The sequence below is a fragment of the Melopsittacus undulatus genome, chromosome 9 (genome assembly GCF_012275295.1).
Source record: "Melopsittacus undulatus isolate bMelUnd1 chromosome 9, bMelUnd1.mat.Z, whole genome shotgun sequence".
NCBI lineage: Eukaryota > Metazoa > Chordata > Aves > Psittaciformes > Psittaculidae > Melopsittacus > Melopsittacus undulatus.
In genome coordinates, this window is record NC_047535.1 from 3,198,313 (window position 1) to 3,219,918 (window position 21,606).

General features: G+C 43.5%; 1 protein-coding gene across 1 annotated transcript in view; it reads right to left on the reverse strand.

Moving 5' to 3' along the window:
- LRRK1 (leucine rich repeat kinase 1) overlaps nucleotides 1–21,606 on the reverse strand; it is a 73,489-nt gene that overhangs the window by 20,928 nt on the left and 30,955 nt on the right. Inside the window, exons 9-20 of the mRNA XM_034066249.1 lie at nucleotides 21,112–21,249; nucleotides 18,033–18,145; nucleotides 16,820–16,896; nucleotides 13,456–13,585; nucleotides 12,804–12,916; nucleotides 11,731–11,945; nucleotides 9,537–9,701; nucleotides 7,708–7,880; nucleotides 5,684–5,804; nucleotides 5,265–5,424; nucleotides 4,346–4,622; nucleotides 1,233–1,404 (exon numbers count right to left, since the gene is read on the reverse strand). Of these exons, the coding sequence (XP_033922140.1) occupies nucleotides 1,233–1,404; nucleotides 4,346–4,622; nucleotides 5,265–5,424; nucleotides 5,684–5,804; nucleotides 7,708–7,880; nucleotides 9,537–9,701; nucleotides 11,731–11,945; nucleotides 12,804–12,916; nucleotides 13,456–13,585; nucleotides 16,820–16,896; nucleotides 18,033–18,145; nucleotides 21,112–21,249 (1,854 nt within the window). The remainder of the gene's footprint in view (nucleotides 1–1,232; nucleotides 1,405–4,345; nucleotides 4,623–5,264; nucleotides 5,425–5,683; nucleotides 5,805–7,707; nucleotides 7,881–9,536; nucleotides 9,702–11,730; nucleotides 11,946–12,803; nucleotides 12,917–13,455; nucleotides 13,586–16,819; nucleotides 16,897–18,032; nucleotides 18,146–21,111; nucleotides 21,250–21,606) is intronic.

Below are 21,606 nucleotides of genomic sequence, written 5' to 3' on the forward strand. Positions count from 1 at the left end.
AAGTATTTTTCATGCACTCAAAAAGGAACAATTTCCTATCAGTGAAAAAAGTTAATTCTGTAACTGTGCCATTTGTTACATCAATACTGCATTTGCAGAAGTCTTACAAGCCTAAAGAAGAGCTAAATGTTCTAGTGAATGATTAAGTCTGCTCTTAATGTAGAGTTAACTTTTCCACCTGTTTCAGTGGGAGGAAGATGGCTTTTCTCCAAGACACTTCAAACCAGCACTTGGAGCAAAATGTATTTTAAAACCAAAGACTTATCTGCAGAACTCCACTGTGCTCATTGCTCTAATGCTTATTTGTCTGCAGATGGGTCTGATGCCTGGAATCCTTTCCATTCACTGCAGTGAGGACTGGATGAAGTCCCTAGCAAAGGTGCTCTAGGGTTACATAGTGCCCTTGAGGATGTAAACAAGGGGTTGCCAAGACAGTCCATTAAAACAGGTAAAGTTATTACATGGTTTGAGAAGCTTGGAACGCTGAGGGCCTTCCAAACCCAGGCATCATGTTTTCCATGTTCTGTACATCAGTGACAGAACACACTTTAAATGGATAGCTGTTAAGAAGATACCACAGTAGTACTAAAAATATTTTGCAGGTGTTTATTGTGGTTTCCAGCAGGGCTATGTTTCTATGTTTTCAGATATAAGCTGCTGCAAAAACAAGTCCGTAATAACATTAAAATTCACTTAGCTTTCAGAGCCTTACAAGCACTGCTTTAATGATAGGCATACCACTTGCACTAATAGGGTGCCGGCTTGCACTCATTATCACATTAAGGCAACAGTCCTGTAATTTTCTTCTCATTTAAACCCATATAGATTCAGATAGCTGACTTTAGTGGAGCTATTCCAGATCTCCTCTGGCAAATGATGCGAGCAGAGCCTGGCCCACTGGAATGGTCATGGGCAAGAGCCGCAGGCAGAACTCTAATTACTTGTAATTGGAAGATGCTGGAGGTACCGAGACCTTCCAGGGGATCATTTTATTAAGAGGCTGTAGAGAGCACAGGCTTTCTTCCCCAGTGCCAATCTGTTGTTCTAAATGACACATACTGTGAAAACAGAATCAGATTTTGACTGCAGAATCTCATTTCTCCTTATTTACTAAAATAACATTATTGAAATCTGTGACTGGAGAAAGCTGGATATGAAGAGACACCCACTTAACATTACACTGAACAACTTTAGCTGCCTTCTTTTGCTTGCAGAGAGATACAGCAACCTACCTGGAGGTCCATCTCGGCCAAGCTAATTAACATTCGGGCTATGAATCTTTGCCAAAAGCCAACTGGGACAAAACTCATCTTGAAGACCCTTTGGACTGTGTTTGTGGTCTGGTGGCAGAGCCCATGGATATCTAACGCTGGCTTGGTAGGAAGCAGATGAGGGAGGAGGTAGCTGAAACACATCAAATTCAACAGCTCAAATTTTAGCTACAGCTTGTAACAGTGAGTACATTGTTACTGGATAATAAGGCGATTCAGTCTCCAAAGAGATTTTTAATGGCACAGCCTACTGCATATAAAAAAGCTTTTAGACTAAAGGCGCTGCAGCAATACATGGAGAAATTCATTTACACTATGGAAGCAAGCAGAGGCAAAGCAGACATTACATAATTCAGCCAGGGCTATTGGACAGGGCTAAAACTGATGTAATGAGCAGGACATTTGTGTACTCACAAATTAAATGCATTAAAATATAAGAGTTATTAGAACAGCTGTGATGTTGGGACTCATTATTTTGGTATCTTTACTACTCTGCTAGTAAGCAGAGAATTACAGCTGTATTACAGCTGTGATCCTGTGGGGAACAGAAGATAAATGCAAAAACAACCTACAGCAGCTCAGCTTCAGTAAGCCCAGAAGGTGGGGAGAGGAGGTAGTGTGGGAAATGGCAATGGAGCTGCAAGGACTGGGCTGCTCTGGTTCTCACCCCAGTCCCAGGATGACAGCATCTTACAGGGCAACATGACAGGGTTTCCTGCTGCACCAATACTACAGCTGATGGACTCCCTACCACATCCCTGACAAAGTCCTGGGCAAGAATGTACTTTGCCAGACTGATGTCAGCAGAGATAACACTTGTCTTGCTCATTCTCCTCCTGCAACCAGGTTATCAGGTTCTTTGTCCACATGTAGAGGAGACTCAGTTCTATCCAAGTCAGAAGTAACAGAGCTACACTGGTGTAGAGGACTACAAAGTTTTCAGATCTACCAGTAAACTCAGGATATCCATTTGTCCTGATCTTTAATGCTTGGGAAGCTTTTGGAAGACTAGAACTGTTTTGACAACAATGAGCTTAGGGCTTTCAATACCTGCCAATAATCTCTTGACAATGATACTCTTCAGTACCAAATACATTCTAAAATGCCTATATGATCAAATAATCTTACATGCTTATAAACAGAAACACTGCTGCATTATCAGTATTGAGCCTGAGAAAATGTGTCAGCATCTGGGGCTCATTGTTGATGGGCACAATGACAGCAATGAGGCAAATGGCCAAGAGGCTTTACCAAAATAACAGTGATAGGGGTCTAAACACATAACTAGAACTAATGCTGGGTCCAAATCCAGTGCTTTAAGCCTATTAATGTTTTCTCTCTAGCAGCTGCAGTACTCTGTAAAACCTGAAACATCAGCTCAGAAAAAGCAGCCATCACGAGACAACAGCTCTCTCCATATGTCACAGTCCATAACATCTGATGACATTTCACATGATTGAATTATCCGATCCATGAAACATCTTTGGGATGTAAAACTGATAAAGATTTCTCTTCACTTATAAATTACAGTAAGAATGGACATACTTTCAACCCTGTTTTAACAAGCAGAACAAAGCTAAATTACATGCACCTTAGGCAGAAAAGTGGAGGGCATCAAACTACAAGCTCTTACTCTATAAAGGTAGTGGATGCACCGTATGACAGCCAATACATTTTCCCCAGCCCATCCAAGAAAGGGCGTAGGAGAATAAGAAGGCCAGTGAGGCCCTTCTGGACCACAACTATATAGTGGTTTATAATACAGATGGTGATTCGATGCTCTTGAACAACAGCCAATGCAAATTTTGAAACTATGTGAAACATGCCCACATCCACCCTTTCAGAACAGAAACTGGCAGCTGCCTCCTCTACTGACTGCACAGAAACTCTATCTGGCAATCTATACAATAACTGCAGAAGCACAGAAACAAATAACTGCTCTGTGTCTGGCTAGTACATTAAATTAATCCAACCTGCTAAGAGTTACAGTCCATCAGTGGGAAGGATATTCTGCTAATGTGGCTTGGATTGCCCTAAAAAAGATTGGTCAGGCCATGCAAAAGCAGTTTCCTTGTTCCTGAGGCACAGACAATGTAATTGCCTTGGAGAAAAATGGCAGATAGTGACAAGGAGTCCAAAAGGCATTTTGGACTAAGCAGAAACATTGCTGCTTTATCTGTGTTAAGCCTGAGAAAATTTGTTGGCATCCGGGTCTGGATAAGTGACAGGCATAATGACAGCACAGAGAATGCTGCACTTGTGCAGGCATTCAGAGCTCCCAAGAGGCTCAGGGCGATGCAGCCGTGCTGTCCTGGAAGGGCAAGGAAGTGAAATGCAAATGCCACATCAAAAGTGCAATACAACTATGGTTTCACCGCTAATGCAACAACAGGCTGTCGCCAAGCAGATGGGAGAGAGAAAAATAGCAGGGAACTTTGCCCAGAGGAAGAGGGATCGGGGGGCAGATGGGAGGAGGACTCATTAACATTTAAAGAGAATGAGGTTTCCTAGACCATTTCTAGGAAAACTATTGATCAACACCTAGTGAGGCTAAAAATGTTGCTACTGAAGCTCCACTTTCCTGATTTCACTAGGAATAAAACACTGCTATGTTCTGAACTGACATAAGTATTGGTTACCCAGAGTTTTCTGCCATACTCTGGAGTGAGGATCTTTCACTGGGAACAGATGACTCCAGCCCATCGATGTTTCAGGCCTGGCAGCCAAGAGCCTCACATCCTCTCTCAGCTGCAGCCATCCTGGCTGAGCCCTTACAGTCCCATTGCCACATCCCTGGTGGTGTCACCGCCCTTCTGTGCTGGTGGCTGAGCCTCTCACTGACCTCAAAGCACCAAGTGGACAAAGATCTGCTTTGGAAAGTTTTCACACTAGCTTGTCTGGACTGAAGGATGCTTATGCCAGGAAATACAGCCCAAACGGATGGGTGCCTTCCATTACACTGTTTTATGCACTCAAATATCTTCTCATAGTAAGATCCTTGTCAAGACAAATTCTGTTTGATTAAACAGACATTCTTCTCCAGCCTGGCTAAGCATCTCTCATCATCAACATACCTATTATTGGCCACTGGCAGTGCAATTTCAAACTTGGCCAAGAACTGGAAGTACTGCTCTTCAGTTTGCTCAGTGAAGCCCGTCCCAACCAGCAGCATTCTGAGATCCTCTGCTCTGATGACTCCATTCTTAGCTACAGACTTGGAGCTCTTGATGTTGAAAATCCTCTGTAGACACTCTGAGAGCCAGACAGGGTCAAGGAAGTAGAGGTTTCTCAGGCCATGGCTTGTGTCTGGGAAGTGCAGTAGTGTACCCGTTTCTATGAGAAAATTAATTGCTACAAAAAATAAAGAATTGTAGATTAGCACTAGACCAACATTAGGAAACCACAGTGCAGATGACTAAGATTATGAGGCAGTCTGTGCAGTTTTAGGCATACCAGATATAGCCAGCACATAGCCAAGCCAAGAGTATAACATTTCTCTGAGGAGTGCTGCTAGCTGGCACTCCGCTGTTAAACCCACATCTCTCTGCTTTACAGTCAGTATTCCTGTCCCTGTCACAGCACCCCTCTACCCTCCTGCCATCATCTCAGGGAAGGGCTTTCTCCAGCTCCTGCAGAGCAAGGACTCCACAAAGATCACAGGACTGGTTACAGAGAAAGCAACCTTGAAACTGTGGCAGCCTCATCCTTCACAGAGCAGAAATAACATCAAAGCTTGTTTAAAATAAGATAAATTAGTAGCCTTGGACCATCCTAGAAACTTCCCAGCCCTCTCCCAAAACCCTCATTCCTAGTTTTATACCTTACCAATTTCCAAAGTGACCTCTGCACAAGGGTAGAGCACACTGTGACTGGTTTTGCTTGCACAGCAGTTACCTGGTGCGCTTCCCCTCTCTCCATCATTATTATTCATGGAATATTTCAATTGGTCACACATACTGATTTCCAAGAAATTACTGGTCTGCTCTGACGTACCAGTTTGCAAATCTTCGTAGTCTTTGATATCATTTCCAGGTGTTTGCTCTATGATCAGTTCTATTTGTCTGTCTGTTAAATACTGTACGTCATCATTCTGACTTCTCCTGTGCTGTTCCGCAAGGACAGCTTCCTGAAGACTAAGGTAACTTCTTGGTATCTGCAAGCCACAAGACAAAAATAGCAGGATCAATATGAGACAGCAATCACCCTGCTGGAGATAAAGTGGCTAAGTCATCTCCCTTTTAAAGGGAAATTACAGTTCTGTCTTTTCTCAAAGCAAGACAGGCATCTTATTGTTGATGTAGAATGCATATGAAGTACGTTACTCCTAAAGTTCACCTTCCAATCCAAAACCAAGCCTCCCAAAAGCCTCCTTTTGGTAAGGATCACCACCTACTAGAAAGAGCAGTTCTCACCAATCTCCCTGCAAGTTTCTGTGAGCAGATTGAGCTGCCGACATCCTTCATGTTGCAAGTGACATGGAAAATCAGCTGTCGGAGTCCATCGAGGCCTTCCAGAGTCTTACATGAGAGCTCACTGCAAAAGTCATGCAAGGGTGAAGATTATCAAACCTTATCAACACACCGACTTCCTTTACAGGCTCACTGTCTCCTATCAGTGACTTTCAATTTCCTGTGTGAGGTGAATGGGAGGAAGGCTGTCAGTGAACATTTTTAGCTTTGGAGAACAGCCTGGAAAAGATATGTTAAGCCAACCTGTGCTCTGCCTGCTTCATTCACTGTGCATTATTCTATTCCCTATGCACTGTCATCTCTGGGGACTTCTCTGGCAGAATGACCAAAATCATCACCTTCTTTCCTTCATCACTGCACATATCCTGTAAGGGACTGCAGGAAGAAGGAAAACACAGTGTTCTGGAAATCGCTGGAGAAGAGTCCAGTTCTCTCCCTCCTCAGATCAAAGAGGCACAATGATGACTACCAGACACCTATTCCAACCCTCATTCAGCTGGATTCTGTAATCTGGGAATTGATGTTGGCCTTCATCATCTCTTTAACAGCTAAAAACCTGCTTGCTCCAGCTCCTTCTATTTTTGGTCTTATTTTGGGCTGGATAAGAATGGCTCATTTCCACTTTCCCCAACAAAGGGTCTTTCTAACTGATTCTACATATGTTCCAGTGGCAGACAGAAAATCCTTTTCTAGAGCAATGCGCCTTATCTTAAACCCCAGACATCGGTGGCACTGGGATCACTGGGATGTTGGAGGATCTGCACTGATAAAACCATTCTGGGCTCACCCACACAAGGATTTCACAACACACACTGCTCTGGCTGCCTGGAGTGCTGCTCAGAGGAGCCCACATCTCAAGTGAATGCTGGGGTGTAAAGAAGAAGCATGGGGGAGAGGAAGTATAAAATCAGGCACAACTCCAACTGGGAGGAAATGCAGAAGAAAAGGAAAATGAGGGGGAATGTGTAGGATATGTGGCAGAATGCAAGAAAGCCCCCTTGAGAAAGAATGATTGACATCCTGTTAAGATGCTCTATGGTGATGAGAAAAGAGGCTTGAGGAGACTGAAGCACAAAGCTTTCTCTTTCTCACTGTGAGCCTCTATGCCTCACACTGGGTCCGTGGTACTACTCCTAACAGGAAAGAGGCAGCTGGGATGCCCGACACAGAGCCTGCGTCTGCAGAACGGATCGTGGGAGGTCTCCTGATGACTTTGCCAGGCAGCAGATGGAAAGCGCTAGGGACATTGCAGCGCCCTTCTTTACTCGCCAGCTGCCACCTGCTCTTTGCCCCAGGCATTGGTGATTTCACACTGCTTGCTGCCAGCCTGCTGCATCCACATTCCCCCCATGCTGTGGCTGACAGATCTGCTCTTTTCTCCTCTCCCCAAGGGCACTCTCTGTCAGCTGAAGGGAGAGAGCAGCATCAGACTGCATGGCCTGACACTGATCTTCCAGACAGCATCACCCTCTGTTAATCCCATCCTGAGAACTCAAATGACACAGGTTTGGAATGTCAGAAGGCTCAGGGGGTTGACCCACTACTCGCCCTGCTATGTGAGCTGTGCTCTCACGTCAAGAGGTCTCCCCTTTATAAACACCACAGCACCCACCTTGCAAGAGTCAGGCTCTCAAGCTCTGCAGTGTTAATTACTCAATCTGTACTTTCTCTCCTTGGAACTTATATACTGTATCACCAGTGAGAAAGCCAAGTGGAGCAGGAACACTAAAACAAGCTGTCTTGAGGTCATGACTTTGGACCTTCCAGCTCTCAGACCCATGATCAGACCCCTGAGCAACACTGAACTTCTCTCTAATTATATTACATTATCCAAGTCAAAAATAGATGAAACGCAATGGTGACATGTCTTTAAATCAGCTCCGTTGCCAAGGAGATTGAGTATTGCAAAATGGTTTAAAGTGACATCAAACAGAGTGATTGAGCTCCATAAAGGCACAAGTACTTACTGCAGGTGCTTGAACGTGATATCTGGGAAGCCAGTTGCTCTGGATCCAGAGGGAGACCGGCAGAGAGCCAAGACATATGCCCTCAGAGTTGCTATCCTCTCAACGCGGAACTTAGTTTCAATTAAATCAAGGTGTGTTCCAACCACTAACACCACTGAATTTGGAGCTTTGGCCTGCAAAGGGAAAACACTGACAATGATCTCATCCAGATTATGTCGTGGTAAAATTCCGTGAGGACATGTGAAAAGTAGAATATTTAAGAGGCCGTAGCTATACACATTAATGGAATATATGTTTATATAGAAAAATGGCTGCAACCTGTTGTGACAGCTTGACAACAGCAACAAGTGATAGGGGTATTACAGAATTTCTCCTGTAGAATATGGCTTAATCATCTGCTGCTACTGCAGAGCAGGAAACTGTCAGTTTGGGTTTATTACATCAGGTTTTAACATAAAGGGAGTTGCCATGTGGTATTAAGGTGCTATGAGCCAGCCAAATGATGGCAACTCTGTCCACCCAGACAAAGGAACAGCTAGCTTAACCTGTAGCCAGAAGATCTGATACCCTGGGAAAGCCTAGTTACACTCTGGAATGGGTACCAGGGGAAGCTATATAAACTTTTTCACTGGAGGTATAAGGAGAGGAGAGATAAACTGTTAGAAAAGTCTCAATCTACTTAATCCTGAATCAGTGCAAAGGAATGGATTAGATGATCTCGTGGTTTTTTTCAACTCTTCCATGATTCTCTTACAGCACTGGAATGTATCCAGATTGCAGGGAATGTGCTGCCAAATACAGTGGGATTTCACAGCCTCAAGCAGAGATCAGCCTGCTGATCCAAATGACTTTGGCCACAGAAGACTATTCAGATGCAGAAATACATGCTTATTTGCAGCCAATCTGTTTCTTCTCTTATGATGCCCACTGAGACGCCCTAACTTGAATGACACCAAACTTGAACCCTGTGCAGACACAGGAGTGATGGCTGTACCAAGTCAGAGCAAATGGCTTGGCTAAATATTCTGGTTGGTACTAACAAAGAGTACAGGCAAGCACAGATTTTCCCTGGTGTGCTCTCCCAGTATCCTTCAGCTCACCATCTTTCTGAGACTTCTCTCAATTAATAGCACTTGATGTATTTTTCTTCCACCAGTCTTTTTTTTTCAGCCTCTGACACCCACAGCAGATTGTAGCTTTGTCACCTAGTTTGGGGGTTCGATTGCTGCTAATCTTTATGCTGGTATTTCTGTAATGTCAAGTGTTTCTTTTTTGAGCAATACTTGCTTTGAGCCCATTTTCTTGTGTAGTATTAAAACAGATATAAAGTAATAAACATTTATAAACCAACTAATAACACTGTATTATAAAAATCAGCTCCAATGAACTTGCTGTAGCTGAGTCTCAGCTGAGAGCTGTCTGGGAGATACCTACCTGAATCTAAAGTGTTAAAAACACAACCTCAAGACTAATGTGTGTCTAACCCCACAGAAGAAAGAAAATGCTTCAAACCCCCCATGGAGCACAGTGTGGTCAAACACTAATTCCAAAATAAGTATGTCCAGCCTTACTTAGCAAGGGCTTATAAATCAGCTTTTGTTTCAGTCTCTGATGTGTGTGAGGGGGAACAAAGCAAATGATAAATTTAAACCATTAAATATAGCAAACCGCCTACAGCGCAATGGAAAATTAATTCCAAAAGCTATGTAAAATTCAGAGCTTGCAGAGTCTTGAAAAACAGACTAAAAAGAATCTGTAATATCACATATCTGTGTGCTGAGCTACTACTTGATAAACAGATACCCTGGGGTCCACCACTGACTTCTTACCTCGATGTTCAGCAACCAGAACTGTAAGTTTGCCACAGCTTCTTCCCCCAGTGCCAAGTTCCATACCACGATGTACAATGCTTTGTCTGTGAAGAAACACTGATTGACTGTAGACATGCTCGCTGGGCCTCCGATATCCCAGACATTGAACTCCACTGAATCAACCTACTTAGACAAAGAGGAGTGTTCAAATCAAACGGTCGCAGTAAATCACAGGGAGATAATAGCTGAAGTATAAACCTACGCCTGCATAATGTATGACACAAGAAGGGTTTCAATGTCCTAATTGTGCCTCCAGGAAAGATAAATCAACAAGCAATTGTTAAGCATAGCTACCACTTCCCCACAGGAAATCAAGACTAATTACTTGCTGCTAAAACGATAGAGGTGCCCTTGATGCTGGTAAATCTCCAGTTAATGCTGTAGATTCTCCAGTACAAACAAGGGTCTTATTCTGAGCCCTGCATTTCACTGCATCTGGAATAGAAACTGTTTCATCCTTGTCTCTGCCACATTCGACAGGACTGCTGAACCTACTTATCTGCCACTGCTGCGGGGAACAGGAAACCCCCTGCTGAAATCACTTCCACTGAGCTCAGCCCTAACTGAGCCAAAGAGAATATAGATGCTCAGGAGATGGGAAACTTCTCAAGCCTTCCATAAAGGCCTCCTGCACGTTCCTCAGGGGCTTCTGACGTGTGTCACACAAGAGACGAGCCAGAATTACAGCTATTGTAAAGCAGACTCACTGATTTTGGGGGAATGTGTTAATGGAGGCATCTCTAGCTCTGGCTCTCTTCCACATATCTCAGCACACATTCCTCCATGCACCCCACACAACAGCACTGAAAGGGAGCATGGCTTTCTACTTAAACAATATTCAGGCTCCCAGCAGCTTCTGTAGGAAGCACCTACAGACCCTGGAGACTTCTAAATCCTTTGTCCCTGGGAGGCAAGAAGCCTGTGACATGAAAGAAAACCAAACCCTGCTCTGGCCACCATCCTCAGAGCATCATGTAACACCAAGTGGGCTCTGTTTACTGGTCCAGGTCCAAGTACTGACTTATCCCACATGACAAGTTACCCTATGAGATTTCAGCAAGGAGCTAAGTATCTCAGTAGGGCTCTGATGTCCCAGCATAGTCCTAGTTTGAAGTTTTCCAGAAACAGCTGGAAGAACTTCCATATTGTGTTAAGCCAAACCCTAATTAACACAAGGACTGCTTTGTTCATCCAAAAGACCTTCAGCTGTGGGTGCCTGTATGGAAAGACAGAGACACAGAGGTAGGGACAAAGCCTGTTCAACATCTTGGTCCCATTCCAGGTCTCTGATGCTGTCTAGGTTTTTATTTCATTCAATTGCTCTTCAATACAAAATGAACAAATCCCTTCTCCCACCAAAGTCTTCTCTTTAAAGAGTCAGGCTGTGCTTGCTCTGTTTCTTTCTGTCTCTGGCCTGGCACTCTTTGCTATAGAATAGCTCAACTCAGCAGGGTCCCCTACCCCTTCCAGAACAGTCTGGTGGTCATGGCTCTCATCTGGGAAGGGAGAGCCATGCGTTTGCACACCCTCAGCTCTGACAAGACCTCAGGACCAATTCGGGATGCTCTAATCCCTGTGTTACTAAACAGGCAGTGGACAGGGCCACCTACAAACCCTTGAATGAATTCAGTGCAGTCCAAATGAGTTCAGTATGGGTTGACATACTCCCTGAATGAGCCATCTGAGATCTGGGTGTTTGAGGTGTGCCTCAGACATCCCTGGGTCATACCCAAGGTCAGCCATCCTAACTTCCACCCACCTTCCCCATCTAGGACAGTTCTGATATCAAGGGAATCCAGCTTTAGATAGCGATGTCCCGTTTTCTGGCCCCATATGAAAGGACAATCTGCTTTAGAGAAGCCGATTTAAAACATTCTTTCAAAATCAGTGTCCAAAAACCACCTGAGCTGGGAGAGCCAGAGTTTAGGCTCACTTTCTTTGGGATACAAAGTTGAGTGCTCAGGAAAACAGAACTGTCCTCTACTACTGAAACAGAGGAATTGTGATGGATCTAAAACCATGTCACTTGCAAGACCTGGCTCACAGGTAATGGAAACTGTTCTCTGTAAAGGGACAGACAATTTCAGCCCAAAAGGGATACTGCGGGGCTCAAGCATCCCACTGGGGCTAAAGATCTTGAGATGTTTTTCACCTTTGCCTTGTGTCCCACTGGCTTGGGGAGCTCCCATTTTGTTGTACGGATGGTGGCATCGCTGTGCATCATCTGAGGGACTTTTCCTGTCTGCAGGATCTCAACCAGCGTCGACTTTCCCTGCCGTGGAGGACCGATGACGATCATCTTCATCAGCTTACACTTCTCTGCCTTGCGCAGCTGTGCTCTTAAATATGCCAGCACTGTTTTAGGGCCTATGGGGGGGAAGTGAACAGGCTTTATCTGTGGTTAGCAGTTACAAATGTACATACGTAGAGCAGGACTGCACAAAACCTACTGCTGCAGACACATCAGCTGCATTAATATTTTCCCTGAGTTTCACTGTGGGCCGAGACAACCCAGAGAATAAACAAAGAAACCTCTAGTGGACAAACCTGAGACAGAGACCCCAGAAAAAGGTCACTGCTCTGAGGCTCCACAATGGAGCACTGTAAGAAGAGACAAATGCTGTGGCTCGTATGCTTCAGAAGCTGAAAGGAAACATAAAATACTAATTTAGTATTGGAAAATACTCAGTTTTTCCTTCTACTTTTATGTTTCCAGTTAAAATTAGATTTAGGCTTCAACAGTGTGCTGGAGAGGGAATAATTCCCAATAACTTTGTTCCCACAGGATTTTCTTATTAAAACACACAAAAAAGAAGACAGCATTGTAATAGATCCAAAAAACCTAGCAGTTTACAATAAAGTCACTTGAATGTGACTCTGACTGCTGATCCTAAACACTTCAGTCTTTAGAAAGACCATCTAAATACCCTAAAATATATGTAGTCAGGAAGCAAGCCATGGAATTTATGTGGCATGCATAGTGTAAATGAAATATTGCATTTGTAAGTAATAATTTTAATATATGATCTATCTGAAACTGATTTTCTAGCCAGAGCTTAGCACTGATTATTAAATTTGCAAATATGCAGAAGAGGTTTCCCTGTGCAATTCCAGTTATCCACAACAAGGGCCTGGGCACACACTGTCAATAGGAGCATTAAAAAGGAAGTGATTTTCATTATAGGTTCAGTCTGTTTAATAAAGAACACATAAGCTCAGCCTTACCCTCTTTCCTGATCTCTGCAGGAACGTTACCGATACTTAGTTCCTCGATATCCAGCTGCCAGAGATTAGCCAGCTGCCCAAGCTCTGGAGGAAGCTCTCGGATACCAGGGTTACTGTACAAAAACAAATAAATCTACCAACAACCAGGCTTTGTGTGTAAGTAGCTGCTCTCACGGACTCTCAGATTACACTATTCTCTCCTTGCAGAAATCTTCCATTAACATTTTAATAAGACTACTCAGCACTTTAATAGTAATTTCCATCCTAAAAGTGATGTATAACCTCAATTTATCCTCTGAGGCAGACAACTGTAATCATCTTTACTGGATAGCTGAAGAAATAAGGGCAAAAATGATGAGTTAGTCACTCTAACGTTATAGAAGCTGACAGCAAAAAAAGCCAGAATGAACTAGAGACACATTAGATTCCCAGGCCTGCATTCAAAGCATTAGATCATCTTCCTTAATTCAAAAGCCCAGCCTCCTCCTTATCTAAAGCAAACGATGGACACAGTTTTAACAAGGGGCTAACTATTTCCAGTGTTTTGACTTCAAAAGCACTGGACATCTGGGCTGGGGCTCCACAAAAGACTGGTCACTAAAACAACATGGAAATAAAAATATTGCATAGCTTCTCCAGGACACAGACTTACTTTCCTAAATAAAGTTCTGTTAAACCTTTCAGAAGGCAAACGGACGGAGGGACAGAGTCCAGCTGATTGTCATTCAGATAAAGGACTTCCAGAGAATCACTCAGAAATGCTGGGAATTCCAAAAAAGGACCTGGAACAAGACAGGAAACAAGTTGTACCTTTAAAACATAACAGTCACCAAAGCTCTGAACCAAGAGCCTTCACCTTAACTTTGTAGGCAGGACATGAGGTCATGTTCTTTGGCAGGAACCACCATGAAGCAACAGCAGAAAAGCAAACAGCCTTCAATGGCAATCAAACATTGATGCCCACATCTCACATTTCTAGAGCCATGGTGATGCATGTGTTGGACGGTGACAGTCTCCAGGAGTTACTGAGGGAGGAACTCTAGGCCCACCAACATGACTATATGTCAGAGGATGAGTGGCATTATATTTCTTGCTGCTGAATAGCTGGTAATACCTTGTGAACTGCCCCTATTCCAGCCTAACAGCTGGCAGTGAAAGGGCATACCAAGGGCGCCACTGGTTCTCAACATGTTTTTCCCCATGTTGCCTGACAAAAGCCAGAAGCCAGTCAGAATTCATGTTCAGACCCCCATGTCACATCCTGGAGCAATTTATGGTGGATCGAAGTCAATAACAACAGAGAAGAAAACCCAAACTGCAGCTTACAGACTGCCAACCTATGCCTCTGAAACACTGTTCCCATTTGCCCCTCTTCTGTCTCAGGCTGCAAGGTCTCAGGGCACTTTGGATTTCCCATGTATCTGAACAGTAACCAGCGTATTTTGGGAGCCACCCAAGCAGTAATAGCAACGACTGCATTGCTGAGTTGCTGCTGCTCAAGAGGTTGAAACAAAGGGAAATTCAGCTGGTTCCAAAGAGCATCATTTCACTCCACAAATTACTCCTGGGATAGTGGCATGAAAAGCTGCCATGAATTGTGTTGCTGTCTTAAGAGTGTCACATCTATCTGCCAAGCAGCATCCTGAAGTCAAGGAAAAACTAGGCCACACAAGGACAAACAGATTCTGAGTCTCTGATTAGGAAAGTACAACCACCTCCATCTGCTGCCTCCATGGTCAATGAAAGCAGTGATGCTTTTATTAATGTGAGACACGTCCTTCCTCAAAGATAGGACAGTTGCAATTCCACCAAGATCTCCCCTTACAGAGAAGATTTGGGGAACTGTAACTAGACTTAGCTGAAAAGGGAAAAATATAAAGGAAATGGAAGAGTTTTTTTTCAGGAGAAAATTCCTCACTTCTAATATTTAACAGCATTTCGAGCCTGAGCTATGATCAGAAAAGAAGTAAGATAGAGCCCTACTGTCTGCAGGGGTGTTTTAGGTACGTGACAGGACTGTCTGCTGTGGGCAGGGTGTCACAGTCCTCCTTTGAGGCTTGAAAGAAGAAAATCATCTTTGGGATTATTTTAGGAGAACAGCAGGCTCATTCATGGATTCAATTCACTTCCTTTCTGGCTCATCGCTGGACTTAAACTTTTCATTGTTCCTTTTCAGTATGCACCTAGGCACAGACAGATTTAGTCCTCTTGGACACGTAGGCTCCTAAAATAGTGGCAATACTCTATTCACCAGAGTCCCATGCAGAAAGGAGTGTTCTATATTGGAAGCAAGCTCGAGGTGTTTATGAATTGTAATTATTTATTCATGAGTTATTTATGATTTCTCTGGCTTCAGTTCAAATTTTCTTTTAAAGAACTGCAGAAAAATTAAAACAAATCCCATCTTGAAAATATATTTTTGGATGAGTAAACGCCATCAACCCCATGTGCGTGTGCAAGAAGTTATTCTGGGATTTATCAATCAAAGACAGTGAGCTTCCATAAATTATTCTCTTTAAATAATCTAGCCTTAAGTAAACAGCTTTGTTGGTTAAATCAGATGAAAACCTGCCCCCCACTTCGCTTGGAGACTTCTGTGAGCAGCTGATGTACTTCAGCTTCTGTTTTCTCTTGATGTTCTTTAAATTCTTGGCCACATCCTCTAGTCTCACCAAGCTATACTTGGCAGAGGAACAGAGAGGGAAAAAGAAGAGCTGGCTTTGCTCTGTCTCTGTGGCTGTTCAACCACGGCACCAGCCAGGTGGGCTACTCTGTGCCCTCCTGAGGCAACCTCAGGCAGCTTGAAGGTGCACCAGGGTAATTTCAAGCAGTACTAATGCAGAGTCCATGCTCTCCTCCTTTACATAGAGGGGTTATGCTGGGTTTGCAGCATGGAGAAATTTCCATTAGCAGCAATTCCCTCTTCTAGCTGGTTTTATCTGCCTTTGCCACTGCTCCTGCCCTTCTCTCCCCATTGGGAAATGCTGCTGTAACACTTCAGAGAAGCTCCAAGGTTATGACAGTCTTCCCAGAGTCACAAGGTTCAGACTCTTTTTTTCTAACTCTTCCATGTTCAGGATTTCACCAATGTCACAGCATTTCCATTTCCTAATTGCAAAACAGTGCAGACCAATCCTCTCTCCTCCTTAGGGTACACACACAGAACTTGCTGCCCAGTAGCCTCTACTTCCATGAGCAGAAAACTGAACCTCTGACCTCCAGTCCTAACCTAAAGCTATGGCTGTACTTTGTGCATTTACCAGTTTTATGTGTTCACATTGACCTGAGACCACAATTTCCAGGGGAACAGAGGGAAGCATTTGCTGCAGGAGAGCCTCTCCCTCCTGCAGGCAGCCGAGTGCTGCTCGGATGTGCGTCATGAAGACGCCAGCTCTGTTTCACTCTACGATTTGTAAAGAATGCTTTAGAGCAAGTCATTCTTCAAGGCAGACGAGAAAGAGAAAGCTCTCCAAGGGCTTTAAAACAAAACAAGCAAACAAAAATGCAGATGAAGCCCACAGAGAGCAGGAAGGAGTGCAAATATCTGCAGATATTCCTTTGTTCTCTGTAGGATTTCATGTGCATAGATCCAGAACATCTCTTCTGCTCTGCCCCACGCTGGGGGTGCAAATCACAGCGACAAGGGAAAACATGCCTTTTACAAATTCAGCAGCAGGAACAATCCTAAGAGTAATAACACTAATTATGGGTTAATTTCCTTTCAACACACCAGTTAGTACTCTGCCTAAAAAGAATAACCTCCATGAAAAGGATAAAAGCTCAGTGAAAGAAACAGGTTTCACCCATTCTTCATCTTTCAATGTCAATGGTAACAACCAGCTGCACTGTTTCTTTTGAAACGTTTAATCTAAATGTATTTCCTCTCAATTTAAAAGCTGTTGCACTTGAAATCACAGATGAATTTACACTGATTTCCCTCCAGCCAAGCTCCACAGATCCCTGCTGCTTCACAGCTTGCCTGGCTTTCTCAGCAGTTGTTTCCCCGTGTGCCTTACCTGCCTCTGGGCCACCACGCACCCTATTCTTCGTGGTGAAAAAGGGAATCCGCTTGGTTTTGAATCCTTCATCACTCCTGTAGGTCAAACAAAATGGTGACATGTTGAGAACTGGCCTGGAGCTTCCTGCCCAGGACACTAAGCAGTGCAGTCTGACCCTACTCAAGACTGTGGGATTCACAGCACAGCTTCTACAGGTTCCTGTCTGCTTTTGAGAGATGGGATTGAAACCCACTGTGCAATCACACGGCCAGACTCCACCAACACTTGTCCAGGCCCAATGGTTTTCTTCTGGCAAATTAACAGAGCTCTGCAAGGCAGTGCTTTCAGCTCCCAGAGCGAGAGCACTTGACCCCCAGCTTTATGGGTGTCAAGGTTAAGTAGTCTGTCAAACAGCAGATTGAACAAGCTTCATGAGAAGCACTGGAGAACCAACCTGCTGCCATGCCCTGCTCTCACCAGAGAGCCTCTGACAAGGTGACCCAACAACAGGACTCTGGAAATGCACCAAGACATTCGAAAACCAGTAATTTGTCTTTAGCAACTGACACAGCAACTCAGAAGGACTCCAGAACATTTGCTTGTCAGGCACCACAGTGAGAAGATACAAGTATGATACAGTGCACTTCTGGAGAAGATAAGGGACCTTTAACTCTATGTTAAACATCCCTATTGTAATTTCTAAACACAAGAACACTTTTACTGTATTTCCTTATTAAACATCAGTCTTAGAATCACAGAATGACAGAACTGTTTTGGTTGGAAATCATCTCTATGAACTTGCAGCTGGTTACACTTCCATTTCAAAACCAAAGATCTTTCATTTTCTCCAAAACAATACTCCCACATTACAAACTGCAGTCCAGCAGATGCTTTATGGTTAAGATATACTCCCACAGACTGGTATTTGTAGTGCTGATTGACACCCTGGGTTAAAGACATTTCCACATGCTCTGAAATTGAACTGCCATTATCAATAATCAATCCACTTAATAAATGATACAGTGTGCTAAATGCCGAAAGAATCAGTAAAGGATAATTCATCACTGTCACAGACACACAATATACTTGGAGACATGGGATGTGGATATCACTGCCTGCTCTGCAAGTAATTAATTCCCTAGGGACACCCTTTGTATTACACCAGGGATTGGGTTTGCTGTTATTTCTCCAGCTTTTGTTTTCTCAGGCAAAATTTGAAAGAAACACTTACTTCCCAAGTTGGTTTTTTGAAAGATCCAGTGATTTCAGTTGTTTGCAATTCCACTTATCCTGTGAAGGCAATGTAACTAACTGATTTCCCAGCAGCTTCAGGGACACCAAAGCCTAAAAGAGGAATAGCCTAGAGTGAGAAGTCAGAGTCCATCAAATGCAAAGAAAGAGGTTTTTTAACATGGCTATTAAATGACAGAAACATGAAGAAAAGTACATTTTATTCATCAGAACATCCTGTCCGTGCTGCCTAGCATGCAAACATTTCCTTCGTGTTTCCAGCAAGTATACTTTCTGCATGAAGCAACACCATTAGTTCGGGGAGATTATTAGTCTACTTGCTGACAGATGCAATTGGAAACAACCCATCTTAAGAGGACATTTGACTTTTAGTGAGGAAACCTTTCCAAATGGAAAAGAACAGTGTGATTTACCTACACAGTATGCCACATATGAATGAGAAGTCTTATATATGCCAGAGTGAGCTTACACCCATTAAGTATGCATAAAATCACCATACAAAACATGAACTAGTTCACACAAGGAAAATGTGTAATTGCTTTGTTTTTACATATCTACTAAAATGGAAAGGTTTTATATTATCTTTGCCCTATTTCACAGAATCATAGAATGGTTTTTGTTGGAAGGGACCTTAAAAGCTCATCCAGTGACAACCCTCTGCCATGGGCAGGGACACCTTCCACTAGAGCAGCTTGCTCACTTTAGACTAGTTACCAATCTCCTTTTTGTCTTCCTCACTCCAGAGAGAGATTTTAAATACAAGCACTGGAGCTGATGAACACCACACAGTTAATGTCATACAGATAGGACTGAGCTGCAAATACCATGAATAAAGTTAATCACAAGTTCTCCTTTAAACTTGACTGAAATAAGGAAAACATACAGTTCCCATTCAGCTTTTTAAAGCTGATGCTCTTCCAATTGCCCTTAAAAATAACATTGAGACTCAAACAATCACTTTTGTTTGGTTGAAAATCCAGTTTTCCACTGAAAAACAGTTTTCTAAATAGACTTTCCAACAAGGCATATTCTGCAAGTCCCCCCATGAAAACTGAGATAAGCATAACATCAGCTGAATTATCTCGTGTCACAAGTACAGTCATATTAATGAATTATACCCCATGGAAATCATGCTTTACCAGCAGAGTCTTCAGCTTCAAGTGTGTTAAATGTTTCATGTGCTCCACATAATATAAAAGGTTTATGCCCCTTTTCATCAACTAGGATTAATAATGTCTCACTAAGCCAGTCTGTTGGCCTTCCTCCCCTTTTCTCAGATTGGAAAAAGATGAGTTATCCATGTGACATCAGCCACGGTCAACCAGCAGTTGCTGGAATGACCATTACCATGCGAAACGCTCCCTCTAGTGATAAGAGAGGGGCAGCACTGGGCCTTGCTGGGACGTGGGCAAGGTAAGGCAAAACGTCAAACTTCAGATACAGAGAGTGAACCACTAGAGGAAAGGGCTGGAAAACCGGGCAAACTATAAACCCCTCCCTGCCACCTGAATCTTGACAGCCAATGCTTTTAGCATCATCAGTCTTCCATTGGCTGAAGCCTCCCACTGGAAGGAAGACACCTTCAGTCTGCCCTTGGCAGCTGGTGTCAAGCTCTCTCCAGTATCAGTATGGGGCTGTTCAATGACAGTGCTTCAGACTTCTCCTCTGAAATATCCCTGAGCAGAGGGTAGGAGGAAGGGGAGGATACACGTTCCAGAACTGGCACCAGCTTTGCTCTGTGTGGTCTAGCTGGGGTGCTTCATTAGCAGTCAACTGTGTCCATGTTACATGTCCCCCCCAGGCGCTGACAAAGGCCACACTCCAGGATAGCTGAGACACTGGTGAGATTACATGTAATGGCCCTGCTCCATAGGGAGAAAATCAGTGACTTTGAACTGGCTAGGGCTCTTTCATGACTGTAATTCTGGAGGAGGAAGAGAATGGCACTATTTAAGAGAGCCAAAGCTTCAAAGGTGACTTTGATGAGAGAGCATCAGCAAAGATTGCCTTGAGATCTTCTCTGACACCCCGTACTGGTACCTTTTGATCCCTCTGCAGCCTCTGAGCAGCGGCACCCAAGGAAATGTGCCCTTGAAGCACCATCTAGTGTTTAATATCTGTCATGGTAGCTCCTACCCGCTAGGCTTATTTTTAATGCGTTCAGAAAAGGACAAGTTTTGGAGACAATAGCCCATAGGATACATTCTATTTCAAGAGAAATGCCAGTTGAAAACAAACGGTTACCAGAAAGCAAAGCCATGTCTGCAGGGATCACTATAAGGAACCGTGGAGCAAACAACTCTCAGCTTCTTATTCCAGGCAGAAATATGAGGCACCTATGCAGCAGAGATCCAAACTGGGCATGGATATGAGCCATCACTTTTGAATCCCTCCCACAGAAGCCAGCAGTGAAAATCATAAAGCTTCTGCACAAAGATTTACCTCTGTTTCTATCACCATGGCCATGAGTTTCACAATCTGGAAGGGAAGCTTGGAGGAAACCCCCAAGTTCTGGTTGGTTTCATGTTGAAACTACGCAAAGCCACAAATTCTGAAGAATCTGGAAGTAAAACTATGGATCTCTGGTGCCCACTGGCAATAATTATTTAATCTACAAGCTTAGAGATTCAAACTAGCATCATCTAGGGCATTCAAACATGCTATATTCAGCATAGGAAGATTCATGTATAATTACACAACACTGGTGTGCCAGATTAAACAAAAACACAACTACTTGTGAGCACACTTGAGTACATCCATATTTCAAGTAGCTGGAGCTTGCAGCTACAATGTAGTGGTTGCCTTCCAAACTGTGCTCCCAAAATCTGAAAACCACAGACATCCAGAGAGTTCTCAGAAGCTAGACACCATATCACACTGGACAAGGGTCTGAGTGTGGTCATTCAGGGGTTACAGGCTGCTCAGAGACTCTGTGGAATTGCTGTCTTCAGCAACTTAAAACAGCAGGTAGTCTCCTACCTTCATCAGGCAGCCACTGCTATGACTTCGAGGTCTGAGTAGGTATTAAGCAGTGCAAAGTAGAAAGAAATGGCACTTACTTCAAGCTGGAAGAGTCCTGGTGGAACTTCTTTTAGTGAGTTCTCAGAAAAATCCACTTCTCTGAGGTGATTTTTCCAGAACACAGTCAACGCATCAGGCAGGAATTCCAGCGAGTTTCTAGATGCTTTACAACATTTCTGGAAAACATAAAAGAAAAGAAAACTTAGAGGAGTAATAATCTCTTTAAATAATGAGGTAGATCAGGTGTCACATATTTAAGACATTCATACATTCATATTTTGATGCAGATAAATTACTGTGCATGCAGGTCCATAGGATTTGCTGAGGAGATTCACTCAATAGACAAATTCTTTGGTGGGCAAAGAAAGTTACTTTGAAAGTTATCCCCATTTGTTTTTTAACTACTAGCAAACACTTCAGCAAAGTATAAAAGTACCCTGTCCTCCTGCTATCCCTGTAATAATGAGGAATAAAGTCACAGAGATGGGTGGATTTATAGATGCCCTTGTCAGCCATGGGCTTGGGCAGCTAAC